Genomic DNA, 21,291 nt, shown 5'->3' with positions numbered 1-21,291 from the left:
CCCCCAAGAAATCTGCATCGCTGTCAGGACCTCAGCAATAGTTTTGAAGATGGTAGTCGCGTCTGTTTTCAACACCCGTCTCACACCCACGAATGTTTCCGTCGGCCGATCATTATCAATACACGATGGCAATCACCAACTGCTCGTGATGGCCACAATCGCTCGTCTCATCTCAATGATTGCCACTGGTTTTCCTCGCAAGGTTTTCGCGATTTTCCGCAACATTACATTGTGAAACGACGTAATCGTGTTATTTTGAATACGGTTACTTGTGTACTGGCAATTTTTTGGCACCTTCCGTCAAGTGTTTTTTCAGCACAGGATCGTAGTGAGCCACCAACTGGGTGGCACACTTTCCGCTCCTTTCGAATGTCCACGAAGTAGTTGGGCACCTTCCAAGCAGCCATGGTAAAAACACTGAACCCTTTTGCACGGGTGGCAAACACACCACCAAGAGCATTGGGTTTTACTTTCGTACCAGTGCTCGATGGAAAACACCAAACGCAGTGAACAAGGCACCGGAACCGGTGCCCGTGCATAATTGTTTGCACCGATGTATGGATCTTCGGCAAGCACCAAAGCCGAGTGTTTCTGACTTCGGGAAACACCGCAGCCGAGTGTTTTCGATTTCGGAAAACACGCTTGCTGCTCGTAGGAATTTTCTTTGGGTGACTTCTGAAAGATTATCGTAGCTGTTATACGCCTTTAGCATCTTCCATTCCTACTAAAGCTGATAGATAAGTGGTCAAAGCAATACTTCCATAATGCCAATGTCCATGGTTCGATTCCAGTCTGTCACCATTCAATTTTTTCTGTCAATATTTTTCATAAGGTGAATCTATGAAATTCATTTAGATTTCTTTTGGCGAAAAAGCATTACGCAATCTTATAAAGCTTAAGAGCTCAAGGGATCATCTACCAGGATTTTTTTAAATACACAAATCACCCACTTCGGAAGAGCATGTTGCTGTTGCCGTCCACCCACTGGTATTTCTTGGCTTTATATTAAATAATTTAGCTGATTGATTTAATGTGATTAGAGTCAATAACTTATCTCCAACAAAAGCAAACAGCTCAACTGATTGACTAATAGAAGAGGGGGGTGTTTACATAATATGTAATATATTATATGCTGGTTCACTATTAGATAATAAATAATATATTATATGCTGGTTCACTAGCTCAACCAACTCAACTAACTAGCACAAATTTCAGAGGCTCCTAAAATTTCATGCTGGTAGATGCTGACGCCCTGTTTACATTATGCTGACCATTTATAAGTACAGCTTTAGTTCACTAGCATCAGCACACCAGCACAGATGTAAACACCCAAATAGCGGTGGGTGAACAGAACTACTCACCATTCATGTAGGGTAGAACAGCCCGAATTGCAGCCCGGGCCAAACGCGCGATTTGATTTTCCATAGCTATTCCACTCTTAATTTTGCCGAAATGCTAGTTCAAGTACTAAACTAGCACTGTGACTTGTCAAATTTATGAATTAAAAACGAAAATGCTATGAAAAATCGCATCCAATTGGGCGCATCCAATCTTCTACTAGCTCCCTATCAGCCATGGTAGCCCCGTAATGTGGGTAGATCACCTTTTCGTGGTACGTTACGGGATGTAAGATCTACCACCGATTCCTAGTCCTGACTACTTCAAACTAGAGGAACAGGATTTTTCAGTAATCCAAGGAACACATCTTAGTCCTTATTACTTTTTGTGCCTTGTTGAAAGTGACAAGACTCGGCTTTGTCTACCGAGGATGATCTTTAAACAAGGAAAAAAAAAATGAGTTAGTTGTCTTCATCTATGTGATTCCTAATCTTCTATTCGTTGTTCCCTAGTTCCTGACTAGGGGAACAGGATTTTTCAGTAATCCAAGGAACACATCTTAGTCCTTGTTACTTTTTATGCCTTGTTGATAGTGACAAGACTCGGCTTTGTCTACCGAGGATGATCTTGAAAGAAGGAAAAAATGAGTTAGTTGTCTTCATCTATGTGATTCCTAATCTTCTATTCGTTGTTCCCTAGTTTGAAGTGGTTAAGACTAGGGTTCTGATGCATGGTCATTATCGGTGTCATACCTTAATTTTGTTGCTAAGGAATCCAATTTTGATTGACAAAGGGGCGCGCCTTTGGAGGGTGTTTCAACACTCCGAAGGGTATAAATAGCGGGACCTTTCAATTAGAGTCGGATCCTTGCGATAAATGCAAGAGTGACAACTGTAAAAAAAATCGAATACTTCATCATTTCTCAATAGTGATGGAGTAATACGACATGCACTAAACTAAGGACACGGGATATACTACAATAGATCAATTTACTGGTCGCAGTAGTGTTAGGTAACGAACAAAATCAGCCATGGTAGCTGTTATGTTGTTGTTGGATATAAGTTATCATTATTAGATATACTCAAATCGTGTGAAAACAATCAGCTCAATTTGTTAACATAAAGCCAAGAAATACCAGTGGGTGGACGGCAACAGAAACACGCTCTTTCAAAGTGGGTGATTTGCGTATTTTTAATAATCCTGGTAGATGATCCTTTGAGCTCATAAGATTCATAAGATTGCGTAATGCTTTTTAGCCAAAAAAAAATTAAATGAATTTCATAGATTTACCTTATGAAAATAATGTTGACAAAAAAGTTAAAAAAAAGGCGGCAGACCAGAATCGAACCATGGACATTGGCATTATGAGACCATTGCTTTGACTACTCGTCTATTAGCTCTAGTCGCGTTCAAGAACTACCTTGTGTAAGAAAATAATCTTTCATAAGTCGCCCCAAAGAAAATTCCTGCGAGCAGCAAGCGAGTTTTCGGAAATCGAAAACACTCGGCTGCGGTGTTTGCCGAAGTCAGAAACACTCGGCTTTGGTGCTTGCCGAAGATCCATACACCGGTGCAAACAATTATGCACGGGCACCGGTACCGGTGCTTTGTTCGCTGAGTTTGGTGTTTTCTATCGAGCACTGGTACGGAGCGTACAACTCAATGCTCTTGGTGGTGTGTAAAAGAGGCAGTACGCAGTGTAGTGTTGCCTTTAGACATGCCTGCTTCCAAGTAACAATTTTGGTTTTATGATGGTTCTGGAGACCATGATTTAGACTTGTAGCACGCTCTAAAACTTCGATAAAACTTGAAATGTTACTTGGGCTTTATCGATGAACGTTCCATCGAAACGCACAATATCGATGAAACGTTCCATTATATAGCGATTTTGTAGCCGGCCCAGTTCTTCGTCGATACCCTTCCTGGTTTTGAAATTCTTCCACGCTTTCATACTTAGCAACATGGGTATCACTACGATTGTGTTTGCCCAGCAACTCGGTCGCTTTCTTCCAATTTCTGAACCCTGTAGGAATCTGACAACTTGGATTGTCCGAAAAGACGGGTAGCAAAATGTTTGATTGTGTAGAATTGACTCTGAAAATCCAGAATAATATTGAAAATAGTTTTTTGAGTTTCTACAATTTCTTGGAAGTTAAAGTCAGGCCGAATAATATTTTGATAGAAAAATGTTGTAATAATGTATTGCGTCTTGCTCTTCTTTACAGTTAAAAATATAAACCAAAGAAAATATATTCTTCAAGGTACTGATATCATCTTTAATTCAGTAACCTTTCTGAAATTTTGTGCACTGCGTTTTTGTGTATTTTTAAGGCATCGTTACAGTCTATTTTTGACTATTTCAAGGTTTTGTAAGCCCTTATATGCTGCTGTAGTTACACTTTACTATTACCGTTGCGATTACGTTGAAGTTGGTCATTATCTGCGAAAATTGTAGTTCTATTTTTTTTTTGACCTAAATGCCAAAGCTAATAGGATCATTAAAAACAGTTTAAAAAATATGTAACGATTTGATCAAAAGCGCACACAACTATTTTGACAACGGGGTACAGGACTGTTAACGGAATGACGATTTTTGCGAAAGATTGAGCATGTAAACCCTATCCCAAAGTACCACCAATCAGGGTAGCAAAAAATGATGACGAACATTCAACATGTTTTAAAGACGATATTTGTCCGAATTTATTGCAACGCACATAAACAGCTGTTATTTTTAACCACGATAACAAATGACTTGACATTTTAAGAGAAAATTCTTAGACGAATTTTTAGTAAGACAACAATAGACCAAGCTTCAATGGCAAACTAATACCCACTTTTCAATTAGGGTATCCAAAAGCTGTTTTTAAACTTAGTACAATTGCGAAAAAGTCCATCCTCAGTATTCCTTGAGGTTCTTTTCGAAATGTTTAGAACTCTATGAGCTATTTTGAAATTCTTCTCAGAAGTCCTCTGGAATTATTCTTAGAACGCTTCTTGACTTTTACTCAGAACATCTTAGAGTTTTAGTATTTCAGAAATTTTTCCCGGAATGAGCTAGAAATTATCGGTACTCCCTTGAAGTTTTCCTCAAAATCCCGTTGGAATTCCACTCAAATTTCAATTTTCTCGGTATTCTTTTCGGAAGTATCTTGGAACTATCTGCAGGATTCACTAGAAATTATTCGCAGAATTTTCAAGGAATCATCCCCAGAAATCTTTTCTTTTGGAACTGTCCTCAGAATTCAATACCCTTGAGGTTCTTCTCGGAAGTCAAGCTTAATTTGTCCGTCCATTCACCAAAACTTTGTAGTTTTTCTACCAGAAATGTTTAATAAAACTTGCCCCTCCATTCACCAGAACTGTGCAATTTTAACATCAGGAATTCTCAATTCAGCTTGCCCTTCCATGCAGCAGATTGTTGCAAATCTTAAACCAGAAATTTTCAATACAAACTTGCCCCCAGAAAATTTCAATTGCCCGAACGATGCAAATTTTCTACCGTTAATGTTCAATAAAAATTGCTTCTCCAATCTTCTGATCGGAGCAGATTTCCATTTTCCACCAGACATTTTCAATATAGCTTGCCAACAAATAAAGTTTGCCCCTATGTTCAGATTTTTCATCATAATTTTTCAGTACTGCTGCTTCCCTCCAATCATCAGAACGGTGCAAATTTTACACGAGAAGTTATTATTAAAGTTTGTTTCTCTATTCAGCAGAAAGATGCAAATTCAAGACCAAAAATTTCCGAAAAGTTTGCCCATCCGTCCACCAGAACGGTGAAGATTTTACACCAGAAATTTTCAATATAGCTTAATTTTAAATAAAGCTTGTGCCTTCATTTACCAGACCAGTGCAAGTTTTCCACCAAAAATTTTCTATTAATTACACTAATCAGAGCGATGCAAATTAAGCACCAGAAATTTTCAATAAAGCATGCTCCTCTATTCACCAGAACGGTGCACCAAAAATTGTCAGTGAAATTTGTTTCACCATGCACCTTTTTGGTGCAATTTTCAGATTTTGCCTCTTCATGCACCAGAATGGTGTAAATTTTCCACCATACATTTTCAATGAAGCTTACATTCATCAGAACGATGCAAATTATGCACCAGAAAAACAAATAAACCATGCTTCTACATTCACCACCGTGTTGCGAACTATATTCACCAGAAATTTTCAGTTAAATGTGCACCTCCAAATTTTTAGCGTTATTCAATTTTTCCACCAGAGTTATTCATTTTGTTCAGTCCCTCCACGCAACACCTTGATGATATGTTTACACCAGAAATATTCAATAAAATGCTTTTTCTTCGATTTATCACCACGAGGGTGAAATTTTTCAACCTTTAATTTACCCTCTTCTTTTAACCCTCCATGAAACAACTTGAAAAAAAAAAATTACAACACAAATTTTTGTGGTGCAATTTTTTGACCAAAAAATTTCATTGAAGTTTGTCCCTTCATACACCATTGTAGCGCAATTTTCAGGCACCATCTCAAAGGAATTGACGCAATAAAAGGTTTTCAGTGCCCTTATTTTATGAAATGAAGTTATTTTACCTTCAAATCAAGTTATTTTATATCATAATTTTGTATATTTGGAAATAAATATCATATTTATAAAAGGAGGGACAATTGCCCCACCTTGCCCCATCCTGTGCACGCCAGTGCTCTGCAGACTATAAAAGGTGAATTCTAAACCATAGACATATTAGGTTTTGGTCATTAGTCTTAAGTTATTCGTAAATTTACCGTCCTATGGACTGTTTCAATTTGAAACTAGAACAGAACTGCACCCCTTGTAATGCTGATATGCAGTTCAATTATTCGAGCACTATTTTACACGAGATTTGCAACTGCTCGACCATTCCGTTTTATTTCTGAACGGGTTTGAAACCCGAATGGAACTCTGTTTCAAATTTCTCTGGATGTATTTATAGATCTTTATTGTAAATGTTCAGAGAACTTCATAGTAGTTGAGAGGATTTAATTGAAATTTGGGAATTTTACAGAAGTTTTGGGAACATCTGAGATATTTGGAAGATATAGAAGTTCGGAAAACTTGATAAAAATACGAAGTGCTCCATGAAAACAATGGTGAATTTCATAGAGAACAGCTTGTACTTTAAAAAAAATGTCAAGTAGTTGAAGTTCAGGTAACTTCATAGAGAGAGTATTTCATAAAAGAGAAGTATTTCATAAAAGATCGGGGAACATCATAGATGATCTGGGAATTGTATAGCATATTATAGAAACTCATGGAAATGCATATATCTTCACAGAATTTCATGAAAGCGCATGCATCTTTTACATCAAAAATATATTCTCTCATATGATACCAAGCTGCTCAGAAATTATTCCAATGATCTTCAGGTGTCAGATCACCATGAAGTCCATTTGATATTTTGTCACGATTTCTGGTTGATCAGGTGTTATTCTAAATTTCTTCAACTATTCAATAATTCAAATCACGTTTATTGAATGTTCTCTCATGATACCAGGCTGCTCATACATTAATACGAAGACCATCAGGTGACCAGAGGTTCCCATGATAACCTCAGGCTACATTTTCAAAAAATCAGGATGATCAGGTATCATTCTTAAAATATCCAACTATGCAACAATTCAAACTGCATCTCTCATGATACCAGGTGACTCAGAAAATATTTCAAAGTCCTTCTAATTATATTTTATCAAGTCTTCAGCAATCTACATAAAATAATCTCCATAAATAATCAACAATCAAAATCACATCCCTTAGATATTTTTTTCATCCAAGCGACTCAGAAACTATTTCATAACCCTTCAGGTAATCAGAGATCTTCATAAAGTACTCAGGATATTTTTTCAAGTTTTCATATTGGTCAGGTACTATTTTGAAGATATTTGGTTGATCATTACAACAAACTTAAATTTTTAAGCGTTCCTGAATCCATTTTATAAATAACTAACGGATGAATTTTAGCTTGGTAATTATTCCAATGATGACTTTGAACAGCATTCTGAAGTACAAATGGATAAACTTATGCAAAATCACAAATAAAAACTACTTCTACTTAATAGCTTTTCTAAACTTCTTGCTAAAAAATGTTTCAAATTCATCGACTGGTTTCAAAAGTGCTTCTAAATTACATCTATCTGTAGTAGCCCACTGCTCGAATGATATCTCAGACAAATCATGCTGCTCAATTTCTTCTAAAAACCTTATCTCAAATTCTGATTGGGTAGGGTAATTTGCTCATTCACGGATATAACAATATTTTGGTCGCGATGATGAATCACACAATATTTTTTTCGAAAAGCTGCTTATAATCAGTGTTGGATAGCCGGCTTACCTCCTTCGACTTGGTGGTCAGTGGATCATCCGGGTCGACTCCAACACTGCTTGGGGGCCGGTTGTTTGATTACCGGCTACTGATGTTGGGTATGGGGATAGTGAGGTTGGGGACCATACGTTCCTATGAAGGTTGTTTCCTTCTCCTTCCGGTAGTACTTCTCCCAAATGGGACAGCACACGCAGATGGGGTTAAACACAGTTTACAAAACTACATTAAGATTCTTCATCCCCGATGGGAGTACCTCTGTTCTAAACGGCTACCGAAACCAACTTATCTCCCGTCTCCTGATCTGGTCATCGCTTGACCTATGGTCGCCTATCCCAAATCTCCCTCTAGCGCTGTGCAGAAGTCTACCAACGAACGGCGACTATCGGTAATTAACTCTCGCAGGTCCTGCTACTATCGATCCCAGATGATGCCGATCGCCACAATCCACTACCTCGTATGGATATCTCATCTGGCGCTCTCCCGACCGAGCGTAGGTAATGGTGATGCTGTGGTTTGTTTCCTAACGATTCAGGGTTGTAGTTTCTGGGTGTTTCAGTCCCAAATAATCAGTCTTGAATGAATATTTGTTGAGACTTTGTAACATTTAAATAAATCTTTTCATGAATATTGCAAACACAATCATTATCAGAAAGCCTTAAAGCCACAAATGTACTGAATCCAATTTTATGTTGACTGACTTCATTAAATAGATTAAACGTTTCTCTAAGGGATGAAAGCAAAAACCGCTTTTAGATTTGTTGGCGCTTATCATTATTCTTCACTGATACATAATCCCTTTGTCGTGGCATGGCTCTGCTAATGTCATTGTCGTCAAAAAACAGCAGCACTTCGTTCGTTGTTGTTGTTGTTTCTTTATTAAGTAGACTTTCAGCCTAAGGCTGAGTAGCAATTCGTTCGTTATTTCCGTATCCAAAAGTGTTTCCCAAATTGTAGGTGGGAATTAGCCAATGCTCCTTTGTCAGCAGCTAATTATTTTGCTTGTAATGCCATGTATTGGTTCGCCTCAAAAACGTTGGTTATCTTTTGAATCGTCCATGAATTCGGCAAAATCGTTAATATTCGAAATCTGTCAATTCTCGAACAATCTAGTGCTTTGAATTTATCTCCCAGTTTAGCAATAAATTTCATCATATGCCGCAATTTTTGTTTTCAACGTATTAAGCTCTTCTGAGGTGGGAGGCTGAATAAGTGATTTTTAATGCCTGTTACAATATCGGAAAACTTTTGTCAGCGGTAGCTTTTGTTGCTGCAATCTCTCAATATTGGAGACACGTGAATTCCCGCAACACTTTTATTAAATAAAATAGCTCAATGTTATGCTTCTTGGAATAATCCAGAAGATTACTGATATGATTGAAACTGCCGATGGTATATCCTCCAAATCGATGCGTGATGTAGATGACACTTGTTCATTACGGATTTCTGGCTGCTTAACACTTTCCACTGGATAAGGACGATACGAATATAAACGACACGAATTACAAATTCTTAACGACGTATGCAAATGAACAGTACACTGCATTGAAATAAGTTTATCGATCATCTTATCCGTTAAGTTTCAACACTTTTTCCCATTGTTTTGAAAAGGTGTACAACAATGATATGTTGTTTAACACTCCATTTTAAATAACTCTACATTTCGATTGCTTAGTAAGATACTTCTACACTGATGTTATTATTTTGAATTATAAACCAATTTAACTGAACACGTAGGTATGTATGCAATTGCCCCGTAACGTGGGTAGATCACCTTTTCGTGGTACGTTACTGGATGTAAGATCTACCACCGATTCCTAGTCCTGACTATTTCAAACTAGAGTAACAGGATTTTTCAGTAATCAAATGAACACATATTAGTCCTTGTTACTTTTTTATACCTTGTTATACCGGCTTTGTCCACCGAGGATGATCTTGAAACAAGGAAAAAAATGAGTTAGTTAGTCTTCATCTATGTGATTACTAATCTTCTATTCCTTGTTCCCTAGTTTGATGTGGTTAAGACTATGGCTCTGATGCATCGTCATTATCGGTGTCATAGTTTAATTTTGTTGCTAAGGAATCCAATTTTGACTGATAAACGGGCGCGCCTTTGGAGGGTGTTCCAACACTCCGAAGGGTATAAAAGCGGGACCTTTCAATAAATGCAAGAATGACAACTGTAAAAAAAATCGAATACTTCATCATTTCTCAATAGTGATGGAGTAATAAGACATGCACTAAACTAAGGACACGGGATATACTACAATAGATCAAATTACTGGTCGCAGTAGTGTTATGTCTCGTGCAGAAGAAAAAAAAATGTATGCGATGTATATTTGCTACCATCACCAAGGCCCATTGTTGAATAGGCATGCATTAAAATAAAATTTGCTTTATACCTGTTTGAGTGAACTAACCTTTTGGAATATTTACTGTTTCTACCTAAACAATGTATACCCAGATATACATCAAACAACAAATTCTTTATATTATGTGGCCTGTGGAAGTCGCAAGAAAACAACGGTTAATGAAATTGTTTATATTTCTAATTAGGCTCGTATGCTACGTTGTAAGTGAAAGCACCAAATTTTACAAAACGTTTAAAGACATGTAGAAACGGACAATCATGTTTTGCTTCCACATTGAATATAATATTCTTCTTTTACTCATCCTTTGCATAGAAACAGGTCGTCCAACCTTTTTGGTGTCCTGTCCTGTAGGGAATTTTATGCACATCTTCTACATTGAACATTGAAAGGAAAAGAAGTTCACATTTTATGCGTACCTATATGTTGTTTTATTTTTCAAAAATTTAACTTTTTTTTCAGTGTATTTTTCTTTTCTTTAAAGAACAATCAAGTCTCTACAACTTCTTTAAGACATAATTTTGAATGAATAAACGTTTTTAGAGTAAGTTTTTTTGAAAAATTCATAGATGAAAACACAAACACCCTTTTCAAAAATTAGCGTTGAGTCAATATGGCCTCGCGATTTGTGGAAAAATCATAATCTCCCATACTGAAGACATGTTGAAAGTTTCATCAAAATCAGAGAGGCTCGTGCCAAGCCGTTTGCTCATTTGACAGAGTATTGCATTTATGCATCACAGCCATCGCTATAAAATGATATAGCCTCAACTATTGTTCCCGATTCGGTTTGAGGTTGGGGCAGTTGCTTCTCCAGTGCATCATCAACCGACAGTGGGGACAAATCTGTTGGTATAGAACACACAAAGTTTGCCTTTGGCACATCATCATGCATGAAATTTGCCATACCATAGTGCAAAAGCGTGCTGAATCTTTCAATTCAGTGATACTCGTAAAAAGGCAAACTGCATATGGATTGCATAGAAGTCGATAATAGCTGGCATCCTCTACTGCCAACAGTAGGTACTCCATTTCCATTCAGCTGCCAAATAATTCAGTTATCTCATGTTGGTTGGGATACAAATATTCCAGCATGGCTTGGCTCTGCCCATGTATGTTAGTAAAGCAGCACCAGAGGGGCAATTAGAAAAATTATTAGAGGGGCAAGATGTTTTTGAAAATCCGGCTTTTCAAGCGGTATGTATACCCTTCCTTGTAAAAAAAATAACAAGGTTAATTTTACAAAATGGCAGGAGCTAATTATCCCGACAGAACTGATGATATTGATGTTGTTTTTCAGTTTGGCTAGTATATCCTGCCATTCTTGTAGTTGAAAAATCAGTTCGTGAAGCGTCTTGTAAAATGTGTTGTAGTAGATTAACGTAGAATAACTGTATTAGTAGAGTCAAGACATCTCATACTATCGTCGAGGCGAGCCTTTTTGAACACATTATAGCAGTAATTGAACTTCAACATATCTTAATGAAGTTGATAAGCTATAACATTATATTTCGTATAAGGGTACCCTTATGATTTGTTACGAGAGGTATTTATATTGATAAAGGGTGATACGGTCAAAATTTGGTCAAGGGAAAACGCGTGTAAATCGGTGAAATCGTTTATTTAAAAAATCAAATTAAATTTCTTTTTCAAGTTCAATTAGTATAAAATTCAGGAAAAATATTCAGTTAGGCTTCCGCTTTTCCAAATCCGAATTGCCGGGCCTTACGCTTGACCCCTGCCATCAGATTTTGTACAGCCACCTTGTCCACCTTCTTCGCCGCAGAAAGCCAGTTTGCCTTGAACTGCTGCTCGCCCTTAGCAGTTTTATTGGTCTTCTTTAGGTTCCGCTTGACAATAGCCCAGTATTTCTCAATTGGGCGGAGCTCTGGCGTGTTGGGAGGTTTCTTGTCCTTGGGAACCACCTGCACGTTGTTGGCGGCGTACCACTCCATGGCCTTTTTACCGTAATGGCAAGATGCCAAATCCGGCCAAAACAGTACGGAACAACCGTGTTTCTTCAGGAAAGACAGCAGACGTTTATTCAAACACTCTTTCACGTAAATTTCTTGGTTGACAGTCCCGGAAGCTATGAAAATGCTGCTTTTCAAGCCACAGGTACAGATGGCTTGCCAAACCAGATATTTCTTTGCGAACTTTGACAGTTTCATGTGCTTGAAAACATCTGCTACCTTTCCCCTTCCTTTTGCCGTATAAAACTCCTGTCCCGGAAGCTGCTTGTAGTCGGCTTTGACGTAGGTTTCGTCGTCCATTACCACGCAGTCAAACTTCGTCAGCATCGTCGTGTACAGCCTCCGGGATCGCGCTTTGGCCGTCGTATTTTGTTTATCATCGCGATTTGGAGTCACTACCTTCTTGTAAGTCGATAGTCCGGCTCGTTTTTTGGCTCGATGCACGGTTGTAGACGATACACCCAGCTTATTTGCGGCATCTCGGAAAGAGAGGTTAGGGTTTCGCTTGAAACTACCGGCAACTCTCTTTGTCGTCTCAGCGGCTTCCGGTTTTCGATTTCCCCCCGATCCAGACTTCCTGGCTGTCGACAAACGTTCTCCAAACACTTTAATTACATTTGTAACGGTTGATTTGGCAACTTTTAGCGATTTTGCCAACTTTGCGTGCGAGTAGCTCGGATTTTCGCGATGCGCGAGCAAAATTTTGATACGCTGCTCTTCTTGCTTGGACGGCATTTTGACAACTGAAGAGTGAATTCCAAAATCAAAATAGGAGCAGCATTCTACACACACACACACACCTTCAAAATGGTTCAGGTTTTTTAAATGCAAAATTGAAAGAAATACGTCAAGTTGATATTGACCAAATTTTGACCGTATCACCCTTTAATCAAACTTAATTGAAAATCAATTTCAGCAGGTGGGCTACTTTGGAACTGAAATTAAGCATGTTTGGATATTTAAATGGAAAGAAACAATTTTGGGGATAATGTTTAATTGTAGCTTCAAATAATTCAACGTAATTATATATAGGGTAAATGTCGGCTTCGGTACCCATTGACTGTTTTCGGCAACCAAAATTTAAACGTTAATTTCACTGTATTTTCCCATCAAATCTCTTCGCTGAATGTATTCACACGATTCCTTACTCTTTCTGCTTCCATCTTATTTCAGTGTTACGACTGAGCAATCCCGTTATGCCATTTTTTTTTCTTTAAATGAAATATGTGCACTACAAAATGCGGCTGATTTCAAGTTGCCGATAAAAGAAAAGCTGGTTAACACGTAGTTCAAATGAAAAGACTGCCGAAAGAAAAAAGTTTGCTCACTAAAAAATATAGGAATGAACCATATAGGGGAAATTGCTCTAATGTTGGCCTATGGATCTAAGTTTTGGCCCATCGCTACAAATCTGCTATTTATCAATTTTATCTAGATGAACGCGTCATTGCAAATTTAGTCGAATGCTAAATTTATGTATGGGTCCAAATTTGGAGCATTACATCCATTTCCCCTATTAGCTATGTTTTTGCAGAGTTAGTTTATTGAACCTCCTCGCCTAGGCTACATGCCCGCACCTTGGACTTAACGCTACCCATCTAATCCTGTGCAACACTTGCGCCATCTTTCTTCCAATTTTTCTTCAAATCCTTGCAATCGACTAAATTTTTCAATAGCGGCCAAAAATATCCATTACTACCGTCCCAATTATGCGGTCATCTAGATAAAATTGATAAATAGCAGATTTTTAGCGATGGGTCCAACCTTAGATCCATAGGCCAACATAAGAGCCATTTCCTCTATGTGTTTATTTATTCACTTAGATTTTTAAAAATATTCGACCCAGTTCGTACATCGACGAAAAGTGTATCGGCGCGCCATCTAGGAGTCAACCCTCATGGACCGACAGCATAAACCATTCTCGTTCGTCGATCATGGCGCCCGGCTAAAAAGAGAATTGTCGGTCTCACTCTATCCGGTCTTCTGCAAAATGGAGGAATCCCCTATAAAAGGCCGACTTGTCAACGTGCTCGTTCTCTTTTTCGTGCGACAACTCGACACCCATCGACAGCGAACCAGAATCACAACAAACAAAGTGAAATAGAAAGATCAGTGTAGTTTTTTGAATTATATTTTAGAAGTTAGAAATAAAAGTAGTTACCTAGTTACGTTAGTAATTAAATTACAGAAATCTATAGCTATTCACTTGTGCTCTATATCGGTGTGGGTATTAGAAACTATAGGAAAGTGAAAATAAAAAGAAATCGATTCATAAAGACTGGAGTGTTCCCGTTGTGCTCTGTGGTGCCCTGAAAGAAAGAAAATTTGGCACAGAACTACTGTTCTCCGCTGATCCATCGAACATTTGGTCCTTCGAACCGGATTGGACGTCGAAACTCCGACCTTTCTGGAACCTTCCCGTGGAGAAGCAAACCGCCATCGCACCCGTGAGACGAGTCACGTAGGATCCGCCATCGTAGCCACTGAGGGAATCACAAAAGCCCATTGGATTCCGCCATCACGACTGCTGATATAATCGATTCAAGGCAATTCATTGCCTTTAAAAGGTAATTAGCATTCCTATTATTTCTACCTCTCCTTTTTTGGGCTACGCGGTCTTTCGTTTTGCAGAACCACTGAATCCCGTAACCCGCATTCATCTTTACCGCAGCTGCTTGGAATTATTCAATACAAGGCACTAATTGCCTTCAAAAAGGTAATTAATTTTCCAATAAAATTTACTCTCTCTCGTGTGAGCTACGCGGTCTTTCGCATTACAGACCCTGCTCAACACCATGTCTACCGATCGACGTATCAAAGGCCTCAAGACAAAGCAGAAGAGCCTGCTTGCGTCGTTCGGCCTCATCAAAGCCTTCGTCGATAGTTACGATGAAGAAACCGGTGCGTGTGAGATCCCGGTTCGCCTAGAAAATCTCGACGCTCTATGGACTGAGTTTAAGCAAGTCCAGTCCGAGCTTGAAACACTTGACGAGGCCACTATCGACCAGCAGCTAAAGCAGCGAACCGATTTCGAGACAGCATACTATCGTGTAAAGGGATTTTTGCTGTCAAACAATAAAATGCCTTCCACACCCCGCCTGAATACTTCTTTGAGCTCGCAAATCCCTGCTTCTTCATCGTCGCATGTCCGCTTACCTGATGTGAAGTTGCCCGTCTTTAATGGAAACCTAGACAACTGGCTCAACTTCCATGACTTGTTCGTTTCGCTGGTTCACGCATCGCTCGAGTTGTCCAATATCCAGAAGTTTTATTATCTACGTTCTTCTTTGGCTGGAGATGCCCTGAAGCTGGTTCAAACGATTCCTATAAGTGCAAACAACTATCCAGTCGCCTGGAACTTGCTGGTAGACCATTTTCAAAATCCTTCTCGATTGAAGCAATCCTACCTTGACGCTCTTTTCGAGTTTCCTTCGTTGAAACGTGAATCTGCTGCCGAACTTCATTCGCTGGTTGAAAAGTTTGAGGCCAATGTCAAGGTCTTGAAGCAGCTTGGTGAAAAGACTGAGTTTTGGGATATCATCCTTATACGAATGCTGAGCATCCGTTTGGACCCAACCACTCGACGAGACTGGGAGGAGTATTCGTCAACGAAGGATGCCATCGCCTTCAACAATCTTACGTCTTTTATTCAGCGAAGAGTAACTGTCCTACAAACAATTCAAGGGAAAGTTGTGGAAGCTCCAGCGTTCACTCAGCAGCTCAAGAAATCTGCTCAACGTCCGGTTGCCAGTCATGGGGCCAGCCAATTCAACTCCGGTCGGAAATGTATCGTCTGCTCCGATCACCATCCGCTCTATTTGTGTTTGTCGTTCGCCAAACTCGACTTGGTGGCTAAGGAAAGGGAGGTTCGACGACATCAACTCTGCCGTAACTGCCTTCGACAGGGTCATCATGCTCGGGACTGTCCATCGGCTAGTTCTTGCCGTAAATGTCGAGGTCGCCACCACACCCAGCTCTGCTCTGAGGAGAAGTCAGTCGCTGCGAACTCCAGGACTACGGATTCTTCTCAAACCAAAACACCAACTACTTCTACGTCTGGTGAACAACCAATGGCATCCGTGTCAGCTACCCTCTATGAACCTACCAGCTACGCGAGCACTGGACAAGCACGAAAGAACGTACTTCTGGCAACAGCAATCGTCAATATGGTCGACGACAATGGGACTGCACATATCGCAAGAGCTCTCCTCGATTCCGGTAGTGAATGCTGCTTTATTACCGAATCTTTCTCGCAGCTTGTCAAGGCAAAGCGCTACAAAGTCTCTGTACCGATTTCGGGGATAGGACAATCATCGACATATGCAAGGTACAAGATCGTCTCTACTGTTCGTTCGAGAGTTTGCGATTACTCCACCTCGGCTGAATTTCTGGTCCTGCCTAAGATTACCATAGATCTACCGACTGCTTCTTTCGACGCTAGCTCGTGGAAAATTCCTCCTGGTGTTCAATTAGCCGACCCGGCTTTCTACAATGCAAACCCCATCGACATTATCATTGGCGCTGAAGTGTTCTTCGATCTATTCAAAGTTTCTGGGCGTATTCAACTTGGCAATTCTCTTCCGACCTTGGTTAACTCGGTCCTCGGTTGGATAGTATCTGGAAAGGCTTCGTACGGTACTCCTACGACTCCAGTGATCGCCAACGTTGCCACTGTTGCTGAACTACACCAGTGGATGGAGAAATTCTGGGCCATCGAAGAAAACGACACTTCACCTTGCTATTCCGTCGAAGAAGCAGCTTGTGAAGAACACTTTCAACGAACGGTTAGGCGCAACTCCGAAGGAAGGTACATCGTTCGTTTGCCGATAAAGGATGACGTCATCAAGCAAATTGGTGACAACCGTCGCACTGCTGTTCGCCGTTTTCGGATGCTGGAAGGTCGCCTCGGTCGCAACTCCGAACTTGCCCAGCAATATCGTGACTTCATAGACGAGTACCTTGCTTTGGGTCACATGAAGCAAGTCTTTGACTATCAATCACCTCCGTCTCCATGCTATCACATGCCTCACCACGCTGTGGTTCGAGAAGAGAGTACTACAACAAAGCTACGAGTAGTCTTCGATGCATCTTGTAGGACTCCAGAAGGACCATCGCTTAACGATGCACTCATGGTAGGCCCAACCGTCCAGCAAGAGATCCGTTCAATCATCATGCGTTCCAGAACCCGTCGAGTGATGATCATCGCTGACGCCAAGCAGATGTATCGTCAAGTCTTAGTAGACGAGCGTGACACTCCGCTTCTACGAATAGTCTGGACGCCATCACTGGACCAGCCATTGGGTACCTACGAGCTCCTAACAGTTACCTACGGTACTGCAAGCGCACCGTTTCTCGCTACTCGAGTTCTCCTGCAACTGGCAGACGACGAGAAGGACAGTTATCCTGAAGCAGCTGAGGTATTGCGTAAGGACTTCTACGTAGACGACCTTTTCTCGGGAGCAAGCAGCATCGAAGAAGCAACTAAGCTCCGTCAGCAGCTAGAAGCACTCCTAGCCAGAGGCGGATTTCAACTTAGAAAATGGGCATCTAACGAAGAAGCAGTTTTGGAAGGTCTCGCACCGGAAAACCGAGCTCTCAAAGCCTCAATAGATCTGGATCATGACCAGTGCATTAAGTCTTTGGGTCTTCATTGGGAACCCGCTTCGGATCAGCTAAAATATCGCATCGAACTTCCGGCGGACTCGACTGATTTTCCTCTCACTAAGCGAATAGCTCTATCGCAAATTGCTCGCCTTTTCGACCCACTTGGTCTACTGGGTCCGGTCGTAATCTCCGCTAAACTCTTCATGCAAGCACTCTGGACGCTGAAGGACGACGATGGTAAAATTTGGAACTGGGACCAAGAGCTTCCGATGCCAATAAGAGAACGTTGGCATACTTACCGATCTCAGCTACCACTTCTCAACAACCTTCGTATCGAGCGGTACATACTTTCATCAAATCCGTCAAGCGTGCAGTACCACTTCTTCTCGGACGCTTCTGAGCAAGCATACGGCGCGTGCTGTTACATTCGATCGGCAGACTCTTCTGGAGCAGTTAAGGTAGCTCTTCTAACAGCGAGATCAAAGGTAGCACCCTTGAAACAGCAGAGTATTCCTCGCCTTGAACTATGTGGAGCACTTCTCGCTGCACAACTCCACCAAAAGGTCTCGGCTTCTCTTGAACTTCCGGGAGAATCTTTCTTCTGGGTCGACTCTACGACAGTCATCAGCTGGTTGAAAGCTACGCCGTCAACGTGGACTACCTTCGTAGCAAATCGGGTCTCTAAAATCCAGTTGGCAACTCAGAACTGTTCCTGGAACCACGTCTCTGGGCAAGAAAATCCTGCAGACCTTCTGTCCCGAGGAATTCTGGCAGAAAACCTGATCGAAAATCAACTCTGGTGGCGAGGACCACCGTGGCTACAGCTAAAACAACCTTCTTGGCCAATTGGACAATCCAACAACGAACCAAACAGTGATGCTCTCGAGGCAGCAAGAAATCGACCAACAACTGTCTGTCAGGCATCAGCCGAACCATCGTTCATCGATCTATACGTGGACAAGTTCTCTGACTACAATCGAATGCTCAGAGTAACCGCTTACTGCCGCCGGTTTATCCAGCATTGTCGTCGAACTCCAATTGCAAATCTCACAACCTACGTCACGACGGAGGAAAAGAACGCAGCCGAAGCAATCCTCATCCGGCTGATTCAACAGAAATTCTTCGCAGAAGAGTGGAAGCAGCTCGAGCAATCAAAACCTATTTCGCTCAAATCCCGCTTACGTTGGTTCCATCCGTTTCTGTCTGTGGATCATCTAATTCGCATTGGAGGTCGACTAAATCAAGCGCCACAACCGTACGATAGTAAACATCAGATTATTCTCCCCGCTTCTCATGCTTTCTCTACGCTTTTGGTTCGTTCGCACCACGAAAGGCACTTGCATGCGGCTCCCCAGCTACTGGTCACCATCCTTCGCTTACGGTATTGGATCACAGGGGCCAGAAGCCTAGCCAGATCCATCATGCACAATTGCATCACCTGCGTCAGAGCTCGGCCTAAACTTCTGGAGCAATTTATGGCCGAGCTACCAGCTGCACGAATTACCGCAACCCGACCGTTTTCCGTAACCGGCGTTGATTACTGGGGACCAATCTCACTACAGCCAACACATCGTCGAGCAGCACCACGTAAGGCCTACGTAGCAGTTTTTGTGTGCTTTTCCACCCGTGCTGTGCATCTTGAACTCGTCGTTGACTTGAGCACCGCAAAGTTTCTTCAAGCGCTAAGGCGTTTTGTCTCTCGCCGAGGTCTTTGTAGCGATATCTATAGCGACAACGGTCGCAATTTCGTTGGAGCCGCCAACGAACTGCGGAAACTTGTCTGCAGCAAGGAACACCAACAAGAAGTAGCACGAGAATGTGCCGATAATGGAATTCGTTGGCACTTCAATCCGCCAAAAGCATCACATTTTGGTGGTCTGTGGGAAGCTGCTATTCGATCCGCCCAAAAGCATTTCACCCGTGTACTTGGTACTCACTCCCTCGCCCAAGACGATATGGAAACGCTCCTGGTGCAAATTGAATGTTGCCTCAACTCTCGCCCCATCGTTCCACTCAGCGACGATTCTTCCGACTTCGAGCCACTTACGCCTGGTCACTTCTTAATTGGATCTGCATTGAAGGCTGTTCCGGATTCAGATGTAACCGAAATTCCAGTAAATCGCTTGCGACAGTGGCAACAAACGCAGAAATTGTTCCAGCTAATTTGGAAAAGGTGGAAAACAGAGTACCTTTCAACGCTGCAACTTCGAGCGAAATGGTGCAATCATCCAATTAGCATCCAGCAAAATCAACTGGTACTACTGAAGGACGAAAATGCACCTCCAATGTCCTGGCAGACTGCCAGAATCATCGATATCCATCCCGGACTTGATGGTGTCACTCGGGTAGTCACTGTAAAAACACCGACCGGTCGCTACACTCGTCCGGTTTCGAAGATTTGTCTGCTGCCGATTCCACCCACGCAAAACAACACCATCGAAAGCCCCGACGATTCACTCAACGGCAAAACTCCAAAAGATTCCAACGAAGCTCATCCGTCTGCAAATGGTTCCACTTCGGATCACCTAAAATGAAAATATACAAGGCCCTTTTGATTAAGGGACAAGGTAAGAACCTGTCCAAATTCTATAAATAGTTTGAAACCCTCTACAGGGTCTCTTTTTTGAATGTTTATTTTCCATGCTGAATCTGCTGATAATCTTCGCGACGACGAATGACGAAACGGATCAGGCGAACATCGATTTATCTGTCAGAAATGAGATTTCTGAAGGGGCCAGCATGTTCGTACATCGACGAAAAGTGTATCGGCGCGCCATCTAGGAGTCAACCCTCATGGACCGACAGCATAAACCATTCTCGTTCGTCGATCATGGCGCCCGGCTAAAAAGAGAATTGTCGGTCTCACTCTATCCGGTCTTCTGCAAAATGGAGGAATCCCCTATAAAAGGCCGACTTGTCAACGTGCTCGTTCTCTTTTTCGTGCGACAACTCGACACCCATCGACAGCGAACCAGAATCACAACAAACAAAGTGAAATAGAAAGATCAGTGTAGTTTTTTGAATTATATTTTAGAAGTTAGAAATAAAAGTAGTTACCTAGTTACGTTAGTAATTAAATTACAGAAATCTATAGCTATTCACTTGTGCTCTATATCGGTGTGGGTATTAGAAACTATAGGAAAGTGAAAATAAAAAGAAATCGATTCATAAAGACTGGAGTGTTCCCGTTGTGCTCTGTGGTGCCCTGAAAGAAAGAAAATTTGGCACAGAACTACTGTTCTCCGCTGATCCATCGAACAGACCCAAAATGAATTTTTGGTGATCATTTTTGTCTGTTGCATTTTTTCGAGTAAAGTCTGAACTAATTTTTAACAAGCAAATAAGGGTGGCGCCTAAAAATCAGTTTTTAATAAAGAGTTTATTTTTCCACGTCCTTAAAAGTTTGTTTCCCGATTGTGTAAGTCATAGAAACCATAATTGATGAGATACTTAATTCACCCAAGCCGAGTCTCATAGCCGTACCAGAAAAAAAGCTTGAACAGTCTTTTTGGTTATATAGTGGTGCTCATGCTACTGAACGTTGTGCACACAAACGGTATTTAAAAGGATGCAAAAGTTAATTCTATAAACCTAGAATGCCGTAACTTGATCATGTTATGTATATATGTATAGAGTTGGGGCTCTAGTTTTATCCAAATGTTGTAATTATCTTTTGTTCCT

At 41.0% G+C, this 21,291-nt stretch overlaps 1 protein-coding gene across 1 annotated transcript; it reads left to right on the top strand.

Moving 5' to 3' along the window:
• The first annotated feature begins 14,801 nt into the window (after positions 1–14,801).
• On the top strand, positions 14,802–20,144 carry LOC135707421 (uncharacterized). Its single transcript, XM_065229236.1, has one exon. It carries the CDS (start codon positions 14,802–14,804, stop codon positions 20,142–20,144), a length of 5,343 nt encoding a protein of 1,780 aa, XP_065085308.1.
• The last annotated feature ends 1,147 nt before the right edge of the window (positions 20,145–21,291 follow it).

Source organism: Ochlerotatus camptorhynchus, unplaced genomic scaffold, assembly GCF_037179485.1.
Source record: "Ochlerotatus camptorhynchus isolate MF236.1 unplaced genomic scaffold, CSIRO-AGI_Acam_v1.1 ptg000311l, whole genome shotgun sequence".
In the NCBI taxonomy this organism is placed as follows: domain Eukaryota; kingdom Metazoa; phylum Arthropoda; class Insecta; order Diptera; family Culicidae; genus Ochlerotatus; species Ochlerotatus camptorhynchus.
Note: the sequence above shows the minus strand (reverse complement) of the source record. Positions and strands in the feature narration are given on the sequence as shown.